The 20,015-nt window shown below is 55.3% G+C and overlaps 1 protein-coding gene across 1 annotated transcript; it reads left to right on the top strand.

The window, feature by feature from the left end:
- Positions 1 to 8,839: 8,839 nt before the first annotated feature.
- Positions 8,840 to 11,706, top strand: ACTG1 (actin gamma 1). Its single transcript, XM_082861222.1, has 5 exons — positions 8,840 to 8,939; positions 9,377 to 9,745; positions 10,022 to 10,460; positions 10,562 to 10,743; positions 10,832 to 11,706. The coding sequence occupies exons 2-5, from the start codon at positions 9,383 to 9,385 to the stop codon at positions 10,973 to 10,975; spliced, it is 1,128 nt and encodes a 375-aa protein (XP_082717348.1). The 5' UTR covers positions 8,840 to 8,939; positions 9,377 to 9,382; the 3' UTR covers positions 10,976 to 11,706.
- Positions 11,707 to 20,015: the final 8,309 nt, after the last annotated feature.

Genomic DNA, 20,015 nt, shown 5'->3' with positions numbered 1-20,015 from the left:
ATCCCCAAACAAAAGAACAGAAAAAAAATAAAACAGGAAAGAGAGAAATTATGAAAAAAATAACACAAGAAAATTCCCAAGAACTGAAGGACATTGAGGGCTAGGGCCTAGAAGTGACCAAGACAAGAATGAGGTCTTCAGCACGGGTACCCCAGAAATCTCAGATCGACTGAAAAAAGGGAAAAGCCCAAACGCTTGTGCAGAAACACAAAAAACCATGGACGCTGGATCGGGACTCAAATGACAACCATTTCCCAAGAGCAACAGTAGGAAGAGTCGGGAGTCAAGCCTTCGAAGTCTGAGGGAACATGGGACTTCCCTGGTGGTCCTGTGGTTAAGACTCGTTTCCACTGCAGGGGTCACAGGTTTGTTCCCTGGTCAGGGAACTAAGATCCTGCATGTTGCGTGGTGCGGCCACACAGAAAAAAAAATCTGAGGGAACATTATCATCTCGAAACTCCCTCCCTTGTTCCCAGGTAGGTAAAACACAGGCACCTGCAGATATGCAAACTCAACTCCTGCTTACAGACCCCAGGCCTGTCCCTTCCCAGCTGGGTGGCTCCCCACCCCGCCCCCCATGCTCAGTCTGTGCCCGGGCAAAGTGGGGAAGAGAATGTTGGGAGCAGGAGTGGGTGTGTGAGTCTGCTCAGCACTGCTGACCTTGGCTGCAGCTCCTGTGGGTCAGGGCTGCTCCTGGGGGCTGGCTCCCTGAGACGATTCACTCACACAGGCCCTGGTAGACACACAGGTAGGGCCGACCCACCTGTCACCCAGGGAGGTAGAGGTACAGCTCTGGCCACCAGCCCATGGGCATCCTCTGTCCTTCCCCAGGAATGACCTAACCCCAACCTGGCTCTCTCTGCCCCCCACCCATCCATCTTCAGGGTGTTCCGTGTCTCTCTGCTGCCCTGGTGTGGCAATCCAGGTCCCCCGGAGGCTGCATCCCTACCGGCTCCCTCTCCCACCTTCCTGGGGCTAGCCCAGTCCCAAATGACCTAGCCCCACAGCTCATAGCCCTTGGGCAGCCCCTGGAGAAGAGGAATGAACTCACACCCCTTTGTCCCCCAACCTCTGCCTCCCCATAGCCAGCAGGGTGTGTATAGTTGGGGGAGGGGGCTCACAGTCCCACCCCCTCCAATCCTGCTGTGTGACCTGGAACCAACCTCAGCCTCTCTGAGCCTCCCTCTCCTCTCTGAATTGGTTATCTATGGCCATCTGCCCAGGTGGCCTAGCTGCTGAAATAACCCAGTGTGTCCAATGAGCAGACAGCATGGCAGCTGGCATCTAAACCCTCCCAGGGAACCAGCTGTGTATTCAACAGACACACTCAGGTCCAGGGGTCTGCCCTAGCTTTGGGGTCCCTCTGTGGGTGCTGCCCGCTCCCTGAACAGAAGGCACAGGGACATAGGGGTGGGCTGGCCCTGCCTGGCTGAGTGGAGGCCCTGGCCCTCCCCTCTTCCGTTGCCCTGGGTGCTGGCTGACCCCAATCCCACCTTGTCACCCTGTGTCAGCACCGGCTGAGGTCACCGGCCACTCCCAAGCCGCTCCCTGTCACCCTCGGGCGGCAGTGACTCAGGGGCCACTGGCAGCATCCTCCCCAGCCCGAGTCAATGGCTGCGGGGGTCGTCCGGGCTCTGGGGAGGGCCGGGGTAGTTGGGATGGGGCGGCAGGTGCGACCCCGACTCCTCTCCCGGCCCGGGCCGCTTAGCCGCGATACCGGGACCCACCTGGCGGCCCACGTGGGAATGACAGCAGCCTGCTTCAGAGCTGGGCGCTCGGGGCCGCCGCAGCCGGCCAGAGCGCCATCTCCTGGCCCAGGCCGCAGAGCTCTCTCCGCGTGGGAGATGACCCCGCACCCAGCCCGTGCCTGACCGCGAGAGGCGCGTCCTGAGTGTGCGCACTGCGCCCATCTCCCCCGTCCGCAGGGCCCCGGGTGCCGTGCCCTGCCCGCAAACTGCCGGGGCAGAGGAGATGCGGCTTGTGCGGTGCAGGGGAGGGGGCTCTGACCCCAGGTCCGAAACCAGCTAACGGAGGGGGTGCAGAATGGCCGCGGGTGGCAGGGCGCCCCAGGCCTCCGGCCCTGGTTGGCACTGCTTCGGTGGCAGCCTGTTCCGCACCCCCTCGGCCGCCCGCTGGACCTAGTCTCTCCCGGGACTCCCGCGCTGACACCAAAGGGCTCAGAGAAAGCTGGTGCTGGGGTCAGGCTCCCAGAGGTGGAGGCGGGCCGGGGCGCAGGAAGGTGCACGCTACGACTCGTGGCCCGGGAACTGCCCCAGGACCAAATTAGGACACGCGGCCCTGGGCCCAGGGCGGGTGTGAGCACCCGGAGCCCTGCCCCCAGCCCGCCAGGGCGGTGCGTCCCAAACCGGCTGGAGCGGGCGGGGCTGAGAGCAGCAGGGCCCGCGCCCTGGGCGCCGCTTCTCTGGGAAGTCCAAAACCCGGAAGGAGAGCGCCGGGAAGGCCTGGGTGGCCGGTGCGGAGCCGGGACTCGACGTAAGCCGTGACCTCACCTCCCTCCACTCTGCCCACTCCAGCTGCAGCGTTTGGAGCAGTGGCGGGGAGGACAGAGCGCCCAGAGCAGCGGCCTCCTGTCCGTGTCTTACCAGGGGTGGGGACACCTGTCACGGCAGCCCTGACCTTGTCCAGCTCAAGAGAGTTTGGCTGGCCGGGCGAGCTCCCCGCAGCACTGTGCCAGAGCGGGAAGGGCAGGAGGGGTGCCCCACCCTTGTCCCCTGCAACCCCCGTGAGCCTACCAGCTTGGGTGCTGGGAGAGGGTCCCTGAGGGCAGTCAGGCCTCTGCTCCCTTCCCTCTCAGCTCTAGAGCTATATCCTCTCTTTGAATATTGGAGTCAGGGTTGGGGGAACAGCTCGGCAGCTCCCCTGTCCCCCTTCTGACTCTCAGGGAAGGCCCTTCCCTCTTTCAGGGCTGGAGCCCTACTCTCTCCATTCCTTCTGCCTACATTCCTGCTTCCTTCCCCTGTATAGGTACCAGGGGACACCAGCTTCACCTTGTGTCCAGAGAACCTACACTCTGGGGCAGAGGGCAGGGACAAACTGAATAACCAACATTCAGGTGGGAGGTGGGGACTTGCCCCAAGGCCAGGGGATGACCTGGAGGCCTGCAGGGAGGAGGTGGCCAATGGGAAAAACTTTCTGGGCAGGTGCTGGTCCTAGGCTGGAGGGCAGTGAGTGAGAGGTATAGTAGGTGAAAGGGTGGAGGATCAGGCAGAGCTTGCCATGAAAGCCTCCAGCAACAGAGTAAGGGGTTCAGGTTCTATCGAGGCAGTGGGTGGCATGGGGAGCAGGGTGATGTGATTTGTAATATTAATTGTGGGGAACCAGGAGGCTGACAGCTGGACTGGACACAGGTCAGGGATGTGCAGAGTGTGCCATGGTCTGGTGGGCACCCTGGTTTCTGACTTTTTATTTTTGAGCACACCGTGGGCCATGCGGGATCTTAGTTCCTCGACCAGGGATGAAACCCATGCCCCCTGCATTGGGAGTATGAAGCCTTAACCACTGGACTGCCAGGGAAGTCCCTGGTTTCTGGCTTTAGCCACATGCTGAGGTGGAACTGTCATGAAGCAGCTGGAGGCCTGGCCTCCTGGGTTTAATCCTTGGTTCCCCTTTGCAATCTGTGGACACAGCTCACCAAGAGTAAGAACTATGCAGAGGTGAAAAGTGGTGACCTCCGGGGGCAGGGCCCACACAGGTGGGCAGTGTGTGCTCTTGGCAGTGTGTGCAGCAAAGATGAAGAGCAGACTGTGACCATTTCTGGACCACTGTACCAGGTCCAGCAGCCTGCTCAGTGGTGTAGGCAGCGCTGTCACTGTCCCCCAAGGCCCAGTGGAACAAGGCCTGGGGGGTGTGCCCTTGAAAGCAGAGTAAGGAGGCTGCCGCTCCTGGTAATCTCAGGTCTGACACATACAGGCGCTGAGTGAGTACAGCTTAATCATCATCGAAAACTGAATGCCTGGGGACATTGAGGCCAGAGGTCTGGAAAACCTCAGTGGTGCGGCTTGGGGAAAGTTCACTGGGCCACCCAATGGTCTCCTGTCCCCAGACCTATCATCCAGTGCAGGAGGGGTACCAGCCTCCCCTCACATCATTGGCCCATCTTCTTTACAGAAGTTGAGGCTCAGAACTCAGGTCCTGACTCCCAACCCAGTGTTCTTCCAGAGGCCTCCTTGGTTCCTGCTGCACCACAGTGGGGCGATGGGAACCTCCAATAAACTCCAGTGGGGCCTGTCTTCAAAATGCCTGGAGCCCTCCACTGCCGGAGCAGTGAAGCCTTGGCCTGGGTGTCTCTGTGTACCTGACACCCCAACATCATGTGGGGGCTGCACACTGCGAGCCTCAGTTTCCCTGCCTTATGCAGTGAGGACTGGATGACACACGAAGAGGCCTGGCCCAGTGCATGCTGGCACAGAACAAATGGCAGGGTTGAGCACAGAGCACCTGACAACTCACCAATGCCTAAGTGCCCGAGCAGCTGGCCGCCAGGGTGGCTCCGCAGGGCGTGGGGCTGGAGCCCTGGCCTCCAGGGTGCCTTGGGATATATGGACCCTCCATGACTGTCCGTAAAGTGCCGGCAGGAGAACAAGCCCCACTGGACACTTAAGACCAGAGACAGAAATATGTGGCCCTGACTCTGTTCATTGACCTGAAACTCAGAGGCAGGCTGGCCAAGCCAGCAGTAAGCTGACCTTGCCTGCCAGGGCAGCCTGGGGACCCTTGTTCCAAGCAGACAGAGCCACTCCAGAGGCTGCCCCTGCCCCAGTGGGAGCCAGCCCAGTGACCTGGAGAAGGTTTTAGGTGGCAGAACACTCATCTTGCATTTGATCCACAAGCCTGAGAGAATAGGACAGTGAGCTGAGGGTAGGGAAACTTTGGTTTTCCTTGGCTTTTTTTTTTTTTTGGCTGCACCGCTCCGCACGTGGAACTTCCCTGACCAGGGATTGAATCCACACCCCCTGCAGTGGAAGCGCGGAGTCTTAACCACTGGACCACCAGGGAAGTACTCCTTGGTATTTTTAAAATGAAGTTTTTATTATGAGATAATTTTAGATTTACACAAATGTCACAAAGACAGTATTAGCATTTCTGCAGCCTCTCTACCCGGTTTCCCCTAATGTTAACATCTTACACAGTCATGGTACAATTGTACTGAGAGATTGACTTTGGTACTTAATTAATTAAACTCCAGACTTTATTCGGATTTCACCAGTTCTTCCACTACCGTCTTCTTTTGTGTTCCAGGATCCAACTCAGGATCCCATGTTGTATTTGGAGGGAGGGGAAGGACAGACATTCCTGGCAGAGGCAAAGGCCCGAAGGGGGACTCGTTACCAAGTTCCCTACCCTGTCTGCCTGGCAAGTAACTGGCTAGTTGGGAGGTGGAGAGAGGCAGAAGGCAGGGGTGGGGTGATGGGCTAGGGGTGAGGCTACCAGGTGCAGAGGTGACCTGGATCCCGGGAAGCATCCCTGGAGGCTGGAGCAAGGAGACGCCAGGCTGGTGTGGGTGTCAGAGGGAGGGACAAGGGAAGGACCCTGAGCTGGGGTTGCCTGGCAGTGTCCAGGGCTGGGGAGGCCTGGGGCTAAGTCTCAGCTACGCCAGACTTCCTTGCAAGGTGATGCCACCTCCCTGCACCACTGTCTTCTCAGCCGTTAAACGGATAGAAGATGAAACGAGATGCAGCAAGGTCACAATAAATGCACCAAACCAGCACTGGGCTAAACAACTCACATCATTTCTCTGAGCCCCAAATCTGCATCCTCAAGCTGGGAAGGACACACCCACTTCTGGGCAGAAGTGCAGTTGCTGACTCTCTCCCTCCTCCCAGGGCCTCCCTGCTGACCCAAGCCAGGGGCTGCCACATCCGTGTGGTCCCCTCCCAAGGGGCTCCAGGGCCTCTCCAGCTTCAGGAGGGGTGGGGGCAGCCGTGCGCTTCCATGAGCACAGCCCTGAGATGACCTTGGGCGAGGCCTCGCACTGCCCGATTGCAAAACAGAAAAATCTCAGCGCAGAATGCGGCGTTCCCCAACCCCCTGTTTGGGGCTTGGAGGTCTCGCTCTATCTGGGGCCCGGTCCCTGGACCCACGGCGTCCACTTACTCCTGGTTCCGGATGGTGCTTCCCAGGAGGGTCGTCGCCCCCTGCCCGCCCCCCCACCGCCAAGCCTCCAGCTCCGCTTCCCCCCGCCCGGGCCACGTGACCTCTGGGCCCGCGCGCACCCCCACGCTGCACTCTCGCGGCCGGGCGTGACGCGATGCAGCGAGGTCTCCCGGACCCGCTGAGGTCCGCGGAAGCCCGCGGAGGCCCGCGGAGGCCTGCGGTGAGGGTGGGAGAAGCTGCCGGTGCCCTCCCCGCCCCGCCCCGCCCCGCCCCGCCTCCTCGAAGGCGCCGGGGCCTCCCCGCCCCCCGCCACCGCCCCTTTGTTCCTCCGGCCAATCCGCGGCCTCCTTGACTAAATAAGGCTAGGAGCGCGCCCGGCGCCCCCAGTCCATTACTTCCGCCCCCCGCCCGGGCGGTGACTCAGGGCCGGCGGCGGGCGGGGACGGGGCTGCCCAGGCTGCGGCTTCCCGGGCGATGGGCGGGGCTCGCCGGCGCCGAAATGGCCAAATATGGCCGCGCCGTGCGCCACCACCCGGCACCCGCACACCTGCGGCCTCACCTTGACCCCCGCCCCACCGCGCCGGGTGACACAGCCGCGGAACTGGAAACTGCTCCCCCACCCCAGCCAGCGCCAGGCCGGCTGAGAGCGCCCCTTGCCCTCCCCCGCAGCCCGGCCCTGCTGGTGGCGGGCTGGCGGCCTACCGAAGGGGGAAGCCCCGGAAATCTCGGGGCTCCCAGGCCCCGCCCCACTTCCCCCCACAACCCTTCGGCCGTGCACCCAGCGCCCTGCGGACTGCAAGGTGAGAAAGAAGGAAGGGGGAACGGGGACAGAGGTTCCAACGGCCTCTGCCCCCTCCCCATCTGTCCCACGAAGCAGCCCGGGCACACCAGACAAAGGAGTGCCAGAGGGAACTGGAGTCCGAGGAGGGCAGGCCCCCTCAGTCGAGGGAGCCTGAGTGGAATGCGGGGTGGGCAGACACAGGACGCGACGCCTTGGATACTGGATACTTCCCACTTCTCGTGTGTGACATCTTGGGACCCCCAAGTGTTGCAGTCGTCTTCGCACACTGACGCCCCCACCTGGGGGTTGAAGGCCGGTGGTTGTGCCCAGGAGCGCCTGTAAGGGTGGGTTTTCCGGAGGCCCAGCCCCAAGTTCTTCCATGGGTGGAGCACACACCTGATGGACAGTAGCCTTGCCCTACACCCTTGGAAAGTCTGGGGAGTCTGGGACCCAGCTAGGCCTGGTGGCATGGGTGGCCATAGGCATGGCCTTGGCATCTGGGTGACTGCAGTCCGCAGGTGGGCTGGGCGGCTGCTTTACCTGCCTAGCCCAAGGTAGATGTGGACACCAGCTGACCTTTCAGGGCTCTTGGGGCGCCCGGCCTCGCCCCCCATCAGACATCAGCCCGGGTAGAGCCCAGCGCGCCCGGACCTTGGACGAGTCCCCAGACTCACTCAGTCCGGCACCACTGTCACCCCTCATGGCCAGTGTGCTCTTACACATGACTCCTCTGATGTTTAATTCTGTACTGAGCAATCCCGAAAGCTTACAAGTAAGTCCAAGGAAACCGTAGTACCTGGTTCCCTCCGGGCATAACGAAAGCACTGGAAGCAGCAGGTGTGACCAGGACCCTGCCAGAGATGACAGGTCTTCAAGAGCAGGCTCCTGGGGAAAAGGGCGCGCCCTGGACCCGGGAAAACCACAGCCCCAGGGCTGCCGGGGTCCATTGGGTTTACTTCTAGTATCATAAACAGAAGAGAGAGTTCCCCTTCTCAAGTTTAGGGGTGAGTTGACAGTTCAAGCGGTCAAAACTACTCTTCCCTGCCTCAGTTTCCCTACGATGCCCAAAGATGACTAAAGTGAAACAAAGCTCCACCCTCTCCCCAACGGACAGGGAGGGGGTGGCCCCAAACCCGGAGTGGAGCCCCCGCCTGGGGACAATCGGGCTTGCGGTTTGAGGGGCAGGATGTATTGGGTGTGGTATAACGGGGCCAGTCTCTGCACCGCCAGGGACCCCGTTTCTGCACCGTCAGGGACCCCCGAGCGCCCCAACTCCGGCGGAGGGGACTACGCGGTCATGGCTGCGCTAGGGAACGGGTGGCTCCTTTCCATCGTGACAGGGGCGAGGTCACGGCTCCCTGGGACTCCCCCGGACCATGGGGCCCACAATGCCGCATGGGCAGCCGGCGGGGACCACCACCCTCCCCTCCCCCAGCCCGGCGCCGGGAACCCGCCTTCGCGGCCTGCAGAGCCTCGGGGAGAAAGCTCGAAGGGGGCGCCCGGGGAGCAAAGCCCCCCCATGCGGGGCTGGCCGCGGGCTTACAACCGGCTCCGAATGCCGCCCAGCCCCGGGCCAGGCAGTTTCGGGGTGCAGCCGGGCCCTCCCCAACAGCGCCCAGCAGTCCCGGGGCGGGGCCGGCGGGTCAGCTCCGCGGCATCCTCTGCACCCCGCCCTGCGATCCCCGGGGACGCCCACCCACCCCGCCCCCGCGCCGGCCAGCGCCAGCCCGCTCGTGGTCTCGCTCGCAGGGTCTCGGGCGCGCGGGGGCGGCGCGGGCGGGGCGGGTGGGGGGCGGGACCGGGCGCGGGGCCCCACGTGCCCCTGCCGGGCGGGCCAATGGCCGCCCGGCGTTCGGAAAGATCGCCATATATGGACATGTTCTGGGGCCGCGCGCGCCGCCGGCCCGCGCGCGCGCCCCGCTCCGCTTAAATACGGGCGGGGGAGGCCGTGGTCGATCTCACTCGCCGCAGCCGGCTCGCGCTCCTTGTCCTCTCGTCGCTTGTCTGCTCGTTTTTCCGTGTCCTACGGCCGCCTCCTCCGCCGGTAAGTGACCAGGCCTGTGTGGCCTGGCCCGATATCCGGGCCCCCGCGCCCCTCCACAGGCCCTCTTTTCGCTCCTGGCCCCAGAGGCCCGGCCGCGCCGACGCCGGGAACAAAGGGTAGCCGGGCGGGGTGGAGTGGGTGAGGTGGGACGCGCCCCGGCGGGTCCATGGAGGACTCAGTGGGGGTGCTGCCGGCGGAGGGGGCAGGGCGAGGGCGGGGCCGGGACCGGACCGCAGTACTGAGAGCACCCGGCCGTGTCTTCGCGGAACAACGCTGCTGGGGGCGTTACATAAAAGCCAGTCCCGGTTCCAGACGGTTACTCTGTTGCCGGGGCGGCTGGTCGGGGGGGGAGGCGGAACGTCTCGCGGCGAGGGCATTTGTGCAGGGGCTGTTCCTGGGCTCCAGGGCGCGCCTGAGATGGTTGCATTTTTGAGTAGATCGCAATGGAAGAAGAAATCGCCGCGCTCGTCATCGATAATGGCTCTGGCATGTGCAAAGCGGGCTTTGCTGGGGATGACGCTCCCCGGGCCGTGTTCCCGTCCATCGTTGGGCGTCCCCGACACCAGGGCGTCATGGTGGGCATGGGGCAGAAGGACAGCTACGTGGGCGACGAGGCCCAGAGCAAGCGTGGCATCCTGACTCTCAAGTACCCCATTGAGCACGGCATTGTCACCAATTGGGACGACATGGAGAAGATCTGGCACCACACCTTCTACAACGAGCTGCGTGTGGCCCCTGAGGAGCACCCCGTGCTGCTGACGGAGGCCCCCCTGAATCCCAAGGCTAACCGTGAGAAGATGACCCAGGTAAGCGTGGCCGGGTCGATTGGGCCGTTCCATCTGTTTCACAAGTCATTTCATGCTCAGTTTTGATTTTTGAAATTCAAGGTTTTCTTTCACTATTTCCAGGGTTCTGTTCTTCTGGCATTTCCTCCCTGAAGTCTCAAGGTTTTCTTATTTGTGTTTCTGCTTGCGTCTTTTTCTTTTCTTCACACATCACATTTGTGGCATGCTGGCATGGTGTGTGAGCATGGGGTGGTTCTGGGTCCTTTCCATTGACTAAGGAGCTGTTGCCTCTTGCAGATCATGTTCGAGACTTTCAACACTCCGGCCATGTACGTGGCCATCCAGGCTGTGCTGTCCTTGTATGCTTCTGGCCGCACCACTGGTATAGTCATGGACTCTGGGGATGGGGTCACCCACACGGTGCCCATCTACGAGGGGTACGCCCTCCCCCACGCCATCCTGCGTCTGGACCTGGCTGGCCGGGACCTGACAGACTACCTCATGAAGATCCTCACGGAGCGTGGCTACAGCTTCACCACCACAGCTGAGCGGGAAATCGTGCGTGACATCAAGGAGAAGCTCTGCTACGTTGCCCTGGACTTCGAGCAGGAGATGGCCACCGCCGCGTCCTCCTCCTCCTTGGAGAAGAGCTACGAGCTGCCTGATGGTCAGGTGATCACCATCGGCAACGAGCGGTTCCGGTGTCCAGAGGCGCTCTTCCAGCCCTCCTTCTTGGGTAGGTGTCAGGCAGGCAGCATGACCTCCGTCTGAGGCTGTTGAGAGCCGAGGTGCCTTTCACCTTGAACGTGACCGCTGAGAGTGAGCTTTGTCTCTTAGGTATGGAGTCCTGTGGCATCCACGAGACTACCTTCAACTCTATCATGAAGTGTGATGTCGACATCCGGAAGGACCTGTATGCCAACACGGTGCTGTCTGGTGGGACCACCATGTATCCCGGCATCGCCGACAGGATGCAGAAGGAGATCACGGCTCTGGCCCCCAGCACAATGAAGATCAAGGTGAGTCAGAGGTGGTTGTGGGCTTGGGCTTGGAGGCCTTTCTGGGAAGACGATGCCAGCGACTAAAACCACGTTCTTGTTTTTCCAGATCATCGCTCCTCCCGAGCGCAAGTACTCGGTGTGGATCGGGGGCTCCATCCTGGCCTCGCTGTCCACCTTCCAGCAGATGTGGATCAGCAAGCAGGAGTACGACGAGTCGGGCCCCTCCATTGTCCACCGCAAATGCTTCTAAACGGACTGCGAGCAGATGCGTAGCATTTGCTGCATGAGTTAATTCAGAAGTATAAATTTGCCTTGGCAAATGTATACACCTCATGCTAGCCTCATGAAACTGGAATAAGCCTTTGAAAAGAAATTTGCCCTAGAAGCTTGTATCTGATATCAGCACTGGATTGTAGAACTTGTTGCTGATTTTGATCTTGTATTCAAGTTAACTCTTCCCTTGGTATATGTTTAATATCCTGTGCATATCTTTGATTTAAACCCCTAGTTAACACGCGGCTCCGTCACTTTGTGGCTGAGGTGAGAACACATTTATGGAAGAGAAATCCAATGGCTTGATGAGAATCTGGGAGACCAGGAGTCTCTCGATCTGTGCAGGGTATTAATGTGTCAGAGCTGCCTATTCCAGGATTTCTCTAGAGGCTGGCAGGAGTCCTGAACCAGTTGTCATTTCTGTTTTGCCGGTCTTACGGGGTTGGGAAGGTCTGAGCCTTAGGACTTGCTTTCCTTTCTTACCGAAGTTTTCCCGCCAGAACACCGTGGGTTGTTACTTACCTTGAGTTGGAAAACAGTTTGCATTCACACCTGTAAATTTATTCTTTTAATTTATGTAAGGTTTTTGTACGCAATTCTCAATTCTCTAAGAGATGACAACAGATTTTGGTTTTCTACTGTCATGTGAGAACATTAGGCCCCAGCAATGCGTCATTGTGAGGAAATAAAAGTGCTGCAGTAAACTGATCAGTGCCTCCTGTTTTGGGGAATGGAAGGTTGGGTGAGGGTGGAACAACCTCGGCTCAAATAAGGCAACAGTTTGGTTTCACCCAAACCAGAGGTGAGCAAGTGGTCCTAATGAACATCTCTTCACAGCTGGAATCTGCCTCACGTTGTGGGCTTGGGGGCTTCCAGGGAAAGAACCTGGCTGGGATTGGCCCCCAAGCTGGTGGAAGGAGGAATCTTTTCATACTTGGTGTCCTCAATTTAGCGTAGGGCTGTGCTGCCATAGAAGCACTTGGGGCCACGAAGGGCATGGCTTTCTCCACACACAAGTAGTGGAGGGCGTGGCTTTCTCCACATACTGGTAGTGGTAGGGTAAGACTTGTTCTTTGGTCAGCATATCAAAGTGGAACAACCGTGGGGTTAATAAAATAGAGCCTGACCGTTGAGCCATGGAACCTGCGATCTGATGATAGAAGTGTCATCTGGTGACATGAACATGACTCGCAGGCTCTGAGCTCCTTGATGGCTTCTGCCCCAAAACTTTATGTAAAGGCAGGCAGAGTCTTCCTCGGGTATTTCAGATTTTCAAACAATTCTTTGCAGGTTGGGTCAGAAAGGTAAGCTTTCTTCGCTAGATTGAAGAAGCTTAAGGGTTTGGAAGAACATGTTTTTGAAATCTGGAGATTTCATGCCTTTGCTGTTGGGAAGCAAGTTTCACCAGTGGGGGCTGGTGGTGCTTTCTAGCTTAACCTCCAGGTAGTTGGGGAGAGGGCTTCAGGGTCCAGGGAGGGAGGCCCTGTTAGGCTGGGCTGGATTGGGAGTAAGGGGCCCCAAGAACATACAACTGAGGGAGATGTGGAGTCTCTCCTTTGGGGGGCAGAAGGTGGACCCTGCCAGTCTCACACCTCCGTCTGCTTTGCCCCTGTCCCCTTGCTCATAACCTCCCTGTGACCACCTGTGGAATGCACAAGAGTGACAGGCCAGAAATTACTGTTTTGCCCTGGGCAGTATTCCGCTTTCAGTCAGGACTAGAAAATCTGATTTGAAGCATGAGCAGATTCAGGGAACAGGATAGACCGGACTGAGGAGAGCCGCCGGGGAGGACAGAACACCTTTAGGAACTGGGAGGAAAAAGGTGGCTGCCTGGGTGGCCACGATCCCAGCTCCATCCACTCTTCTTGCATTGGGCACGGTGGGCAAGGCCCTCTACTCCCGGCCTCCGTCTCCTCTGTCCCCTCTGCAAACTGGAGAGCGGTGCCTGCTCCACGCGGAGGCCAGGACACCCTCCCTGTGCGTGGAAGGGGCATGTCAGCCCACCCTCCTGCTCCTGTGGGGTATAGCAGAATTTCGGCAGCACAGAAGACACTGGCCATTCTTTGTGGTGCTCTGGGGACAGTAACCGGATGTCAAACCCAATCAGTGTACCCACTGGATGACGGCCGTTGCCTGGCCGAGCCTATTGGAGAGCTTGGCACGCTGCCATCCATCAAAAGACACTTCACTGCCAAAGGGAGGCACTCACGGTGACCTCTCCCCTCGGGCCCCTCCTCCAGCCCCTGTGGAACATCTCACCTTTTGTCAGCATCGTTTCTCCGGGTAGCTCTGCGTACTGAATGCACGAAAATGCTAGGCTTTGCAAAGGAGAGGGAGCTTGAGGAAAAGATTGACTGTAGCCACCATGACTTTCCACACGGAATCTGCTCAAACCAAAGCAAGATGTGGCCAGCTCTGCCTACTTCTACAGAAGGAGAAAGGAGCTTTTCACGGGAGAACGTTATCAACAGGCACTCGGGATGCAGCAGCTTCAAAGTGGAAAACAGGATGAATCTCCAGACCGTGGAAGGACTGGAGATCTGCAAGGAAAAGTTGGGAGAACGTGTAGGCAAATGAGAGAAAAGTATTCAAATGGGCCACTTAGGGAAGATGAAACCTCAAAGGCTGATTGTCTTAATGTTAATCAGCTTAATGAATGGAAGCTTCTGGAAGGGCTGCCTCAGAGAAATGTCTCATATCCTGGGGGACTCCATGATGTGAACCCTCGAGAGGCTCCCCTTCCCCAGGTCCCCCAGGTGTCCTGATGCTGAGACAAGTGGAGGATGCCCTCTGAGTGGAGCAGGAAGCTCATGGGTGCCTCCTTCCTGCAGTGCAAGGAGCCTGTCCACATGCCCAGCGGACAGTCAGCAACCACTCCAACTCAGAGTTACCATACCCTGGCAAGAGGTGGACGTTGTGTTTATTGGATGCAATTTCAAGTTCAAGGCCCTTTCATCCCAAGTGGTCAGTGTTTGAGTAGAGGACAGAAACCGTTTCAAGGAGGGAGTTCAAGGATTCACATTAGAAAGGCTGGTCTCTGGTGACCGAGAGATTGTGGCTTCCCAGGACCCTTTCCTGGTTAGAGGCCCCAAACATCAGACCTGGAGAGCTCCCCATGGGGTGTTCCCCCAAGAAGCACATGAGCCGCCACTGCTGGGGCTGCGTGCTGCACACAGAGCCCCACATGGTCCCCCACAGCTGTGCTGGCCTGCACCATCAACCCCCAATGACCAATGGCCATCCAAGATGTTCTCTCCTGCAGGAAGCTCCACCTCCCCTTTCAGCTCCCTGCTAGGACCAGGAGGGTGCCCTCCAGGGGGGCCTGCCTCAGTGCATGGTTCTCAGGCGTCCTCTAACACTTGCAAGAGGCTACCCCTCTCTGGTGCCCGTTCCACCTCCCACCCCACTGGTGGCGTGTTTGACCCTGGACACGTAGACAGTGAAATAGGAGTGAAGGGGCTTTAGGAGCCAGTGTGGGAGCCAGCCTACTCTCTTTTCCCTCTGCTCTGGGACCACAGTGTTCCAGAGAAGGGCTTCTCCATCAGCCTGGAGGCCTGAGAGACGCCATCAGAGCCAACATGGTCAGACATACAGCCTGAGCAAGAAAGAAATCCTTACTGCTGTAAGTTGATGAGATTGTAGAGTCACTTGTTATGCAGCATAATCAAGCCTCACCTGCTTGATACAGCATCATCGTATATATGAGTGGCAACCCCTAGAGTTGTGCAGTGCACCACCTGTGCAGCTGTCCATGGTATCCCTGCACAGCCCAGCCCTGCCACCTGGTGCACCTATCCCACCACTTCAATGCCTGTGTTATTTGTCTCCCTCCCTGGTCTGTAAGTTTTTTTAGTTTTCTATTTCTTTCTTGTGGTAAACATATGCATCACATAAAACTTATCCTTTTTACAATAGCATCAAAAAGAATAAAATATTTAGGAATGAATTTCACCAAGGAGATGGAAGACTTGTACAATGAAAACTACAAAACATTGCTAAAAGAAATAAGACACAACACATCCCATGTTCATGGATTGGAACACAATATTGTTAAAATGTCAGTATTACCCAAAGCAATCTGCAGATTCAATGCAATTCCTATCAACATCCCAATGACATTTTTTTTTTTGCAGAAATAGAAAAATCCGTCCTAAATTTCATATACAATCTCAGGCACCCTGCATAGCCAAAACAATTTGGAAAGAGCACAATGCTGGAGGGCAAACACTTCCTGATTTCAAAACTTACTACAAAGCACAAGTAAGCAAAACAGTGTGGTCCTGGGACTTCCCTGGTAGCACAGTGGTTAAGAATCCACCTGCCAATGCAGGGGACACGGGTTCGATCCCTGGCCTGGAAGATCCCACATGCTGCAGAGCAACTAAGCCCGTGCGCCACAACTACCGAGCCCATGCACCACAACTACTGAAGCCTGCACCCCTAGAGCCCGTGCTCTGCAACAAGAGAAGCCTCCACAATCAGAAGCCCACACACTGCAACGAAGAGTAGCCCCCGCTTGCCACAACTAGAGAAAGCCCGTGCACAGCAATGAAGACCCAATGCAGCCAAAAATAATTAGTTAAAACAAAAACAAAAAAACAGTGTGGTCTGGTCCTAGCATGAAGACAGACATAAACCAATGGGACAGAACAGAGAACCCAGGGGCTTCCCTGGTGGCACAGTGGTTAAGAATCCACCTGCCAATGCAGGAGACACGGGTTCGAGCCCTGGTCCGGGAAGATCCACATGCCGCGGAGCAACTAAGCCCGTGCGCCACAACTACTGAGCCTGTGCTCTAGAGCCCGTGCACCACAACTACTGAAGCCCGCAAGCCTAGAGCCTGTGCTCCACAACAAGAGAAGCCACCGCAATGAGAAGACCACACACTGCAACAAAGAGTAGCCCCCGCTCGCTGCAACTAGAGAAAAGCCGCACACAGCAACAAAGACCCAATGCAGCCAAAAATTAAATAAATATATAAATTTATTTAAAAAAAAAACAAGAACAGAGAACCCAGAAATACACCCATATATGGTCAAATGATTTTCAACGAGGTTGCTAAGACCTTTCTTTTTTTTTTAACTTTTTTTTTTTTTTGGCCATGCCACATGGCTTGTGGGATCATAGTTCCGCAAGCAGGGATTGAACCCAGGCCCTTGGCAGTGAGAACGTGGAGTCCTATCAACTGGACGGTCAGGGAATTTCCAACTAAAACCTTTCAATGGAGAAAGGATAGTCCTGCCAACAAATGGTGCTGGGAAAACTGGATCTCCACATGCAAAAGAATGAAGTTGGACCCTTACCTAACACCATATACAAAAATTAACTCAAAATGGATTAAGGGACTTCCCTGGTGGCGCAGTGGTTAAGAATACACCTGCCAATGCAGGGGACACAGGTTCGAGCCCTGGTCTGGGAAAATCCCACATGCCGCGGAGCAACTAAGCCCGTGCGCCACAACTACTGAAGCCCGCATACCTAGAGCCCGTGCTCCACAACAAGAGAAGCCACCGCAGTGAGAATCCCACGCACCACAACAAAGAGTAGCCCCTGCTCGCCACAACTAGAGAAAGCCCGCGTGTAGCAACAAAGATCCAGTGCAGCCAAAAATAAGTAAATAAATAATAATAAATAAACGAATTTATTTTAAAAAATGGATTAAGGACCTAAATGTAAAACCTAAAACTATAAAACTCTTAGAAGAAAACAGGACAAAAGCTTCATGACATTGGATTTGGTGTGCACACATACATATATATTTCTGTATACAACCATCTAAACATGAGTTCCTACTGTTGTCCCCAACTCTAATCATTACCATTAGATCAGTCTACACTTTGCCCTTTGTTTATCTGTAAACTCTCACTCTGACAGTGAGAAACCTAGCTCCCAGCATCCACCATGCGTTCACTTAATCGTTCAGTTCCAGTGTATATGTTCAGGCAGAACTGAGATATTGCAGGTTTGGGTCCAGACCACCAGAATAAAGCAAATATTGAAATAAAGCGAGTCACATGAATTTTTTGGTTTCCGGTGCATATAAAAGTTATGTTTACACTATACTGTAGTTATTAAGTGTGCAGCAGCATTGTCTAAAAGAAATGTATATACCTTAATTAAATACTTTATTGCTAAAAAAGGCTAACCATCATCTGAGCCTTTAGTGAGTGCTGGTAGTAACATCAAAGATCACAGGTCACTGTAACACATATGATAATAATGAAAAAGTTTGAAATATTGTGAGAATTACCAAAATGTGACACAGAGACACGACGTGAGCGAATGCTGTTGGAAAAGTGGGGCGGACAGACTTGCTCAACACAGAATTGTCAACAAACCTTTGATTTGTAAAATCGCAATGAAGTGAAGCTCAATAAAATGAGGTCTGCCTGTACAGCGGTTTTAGAATTAACCAGTACCAGAGGGAAACAATTTCACCAACTACAGTATGGGTCTGTGTACTGTTCTTTGGCCTTTAGTCTTAGGGATCCACTCATTCCTGAAGTTACTTAGGTCAGCACCTTTCCCCCAACCCATTTAGTGAGGCGGTTTCATCCGTTTGTAACAGTCTGCATTCCTTCCTGGGATCCCTTCATCTTCTAAATGTTTTTTTTTGTTTGTTTTGTTTTGTTTTGTTTTGTTTTGCGGTACGCGGGCCTCTCACTGTTGTGGCCTCTCCCATTGCGGAGCACAGGCTCTGGACGCGCAGGCTCAGCGGCCATGGCTCATGGGCCCAGCCGCTCTGTGGCATGTGGGATCCTCCCGGACCGCGGCACGAACCCATGTCCCCTGCATCGGCAGGCGGACTCTCAACCACTGCGCCACCAGGGAAGCCCTAAATGTTTTTTTTTAAAGCTTGCATACATCGTGGCTCATTTTTTCTGCTGTAAAGTTCTACGGGTTTTGACATTACAGAGTGTCAGGTATCTACTATCACAGAACCATCAGGAATAGCCTCCCCACCCACAAAATGCCCTGTGCCCTCATCTGTTATATCCTCTTCTCCACCCCAAACCCTGGCAACCATGGATTTTTTTTACTGTTTCCGAAGTTTTGCTTTTCCCAAAATGTCGTAAAAATGTATGGAGCCTTTTCACACTGGCTTCTTTCACTTGGTAAACATGCACTAAGATTCTTCCATATTTTTGTCCTGGATCAATAGCACCTGACTTTTTTTTTTTTGCGGTATGCGGGCCTCTCACTGTTGTGGCCTCTCCCGTTGCGGGGCACAGGCTCTGGACGCGCAGGCTCAGCGGCCATGGCTCACGGGCCCAGCCACTCCGCGGCATGTGGGATCTTCCCGGACTGGGGCACGAACCCGCGTCCCCTGCATCGGCAGGCGGACTCCCAACCACTGCGCCACTAGGGAAGCCCGCATCTGCCTTTTTATCACTGAATAGTAGTCAATCGTCTGGATATTCCACAGCTTGTTTATCCATTCCCCTATTAAAGGACATCTTGGTTGTTTCCAGATTTTGGTAATTATGAATAAAGGTGCTGTAAACATTTTTGTGGAGATTTTTGTGTGAACGTAAAGGTTTTAGATCCATCGGGCAAAAATCCTAGGAGCATAACCTCTGGATTGTATGGTAAGATTGTGTTTATCTTTGTAAGAAACAGCCAAATTGTTTTCCAAAGCGGCTGAACCGTTCTGCATTCCTGCCAGCAATGAAAGAGAATTCCTGTTGCTCCACATCCTCGCCAGAATTTGGTGTTGTCAGTGTTTTAAAATTTTAGTCATTTGTTAGATGTTAGTGGTCTCTCAATGTGGTCTTAATTTGCATTTTCCTGATGAATAATGATGTTGAGCATCTCTTTATGTGTTTATCGGCCTATTTTATATCTTCTTTTGTGAAGCATATATTCTAATCTTTTGCCCATTTTTACTGAGTTGTTGGTCTTTTTTATTATTATTGGGTGGTAAGAGTTCTTTATACTGTATACTAATAATTTATCAGATGCATATATTGCAAATACTTTCACTCTATAACTTGCCTTTTCTTTTTCTTTTCTTTTCTTTTTTTTTTTTTGGCAGTGCTGCATGGCATGCAGGATCTTAATTCCCTGAGCAGGGAATCTAACCTGCGCCCCCTGCAGTGGAAGCCCTGAGTCTTAACCACTGGACCACCAGGGAATTCTCCCATTTTTCCGTTTATAATTAGTGGGTTTTTTTTAAAAATTAATTAATTAATTTATTTTTGGCTGTGTTGGATCTTTGTTGCTGCACATGGGCTTTCTCTAGTTGTGGCCAGTGGAGGCTACTCTTCGTTGTGGTGCGTGGGCTTCTGATTTCAGTGGCTTCTCTTGTTGCGGAGCACCAGCTCTAGGCGTGCAGGCTTCAGTAGTTGTGGCACACGGGCTCAGCAGTTGTGGTGCACGGGCTTAGTTGCTCCGTGGCATGTGGGATCTTCCCGGACCCGTGTCCCCTGCATTGGCAGGCGGATTCTCAACCACTGTGCTACCAGGGATGTCCCTCACTAGTGTTTTTTGCATCCTATTGTAAGGTCATCAAGGTTTTCTCCTATGTTTTTTTCCAGAAGTTCTATGGTTCTAACTTTTACATTCATATCTATGATTAATTTAAAGCTGATTTTTGTGAATGGTGTGAGGTAAGAGTTCATTTTTTCCCTCAAAGATATCCAGCTGTTTCAGCACCATTTGTTGAAAAGACTTTCTTTATTGAATTGTCTTGAAACTTGTGTCAGAAATCAACTGACCATATGTGTGGGTCTATTTCTGACCTCTTCCTCCTGACCCACTGGCCTATATATACATCCTCCTGCTCTCACCACACCCTTGATGAGTTCAGCTTTATATTAAGTCTTGAAATGAAGCGGTGTGCATCCTCCACCTTGTTTTTTTGTTTTTTTTTGCGGTACACGGGCCTCTCACTGTTGTGGCCTCTCCCATTGCAGAGCACAGGCTCCAGACGCACAGGCTCAGCGGCCATGGCTCACGGGCCCAGCCGCTCCGCGGCATGTGGGATCTTCCCAGACCGGGGCACGAACCCGCATCCT

The sequence above is a fragment of the Leucopleurus acutus genome, assembly GCF_964270905.1.
Source record: "Leucopleurus acutus genome assembly, chromosome: 19".
NCBI lineage: Eukaryota > Metazoa > Chordata > Mammalia > Artiodactyla > Delphinidae > Leucopleurus > Leucopleurus acutus.
This window is presented reverse-complemented; position numbering and strand designations above follow the sequence as displayed.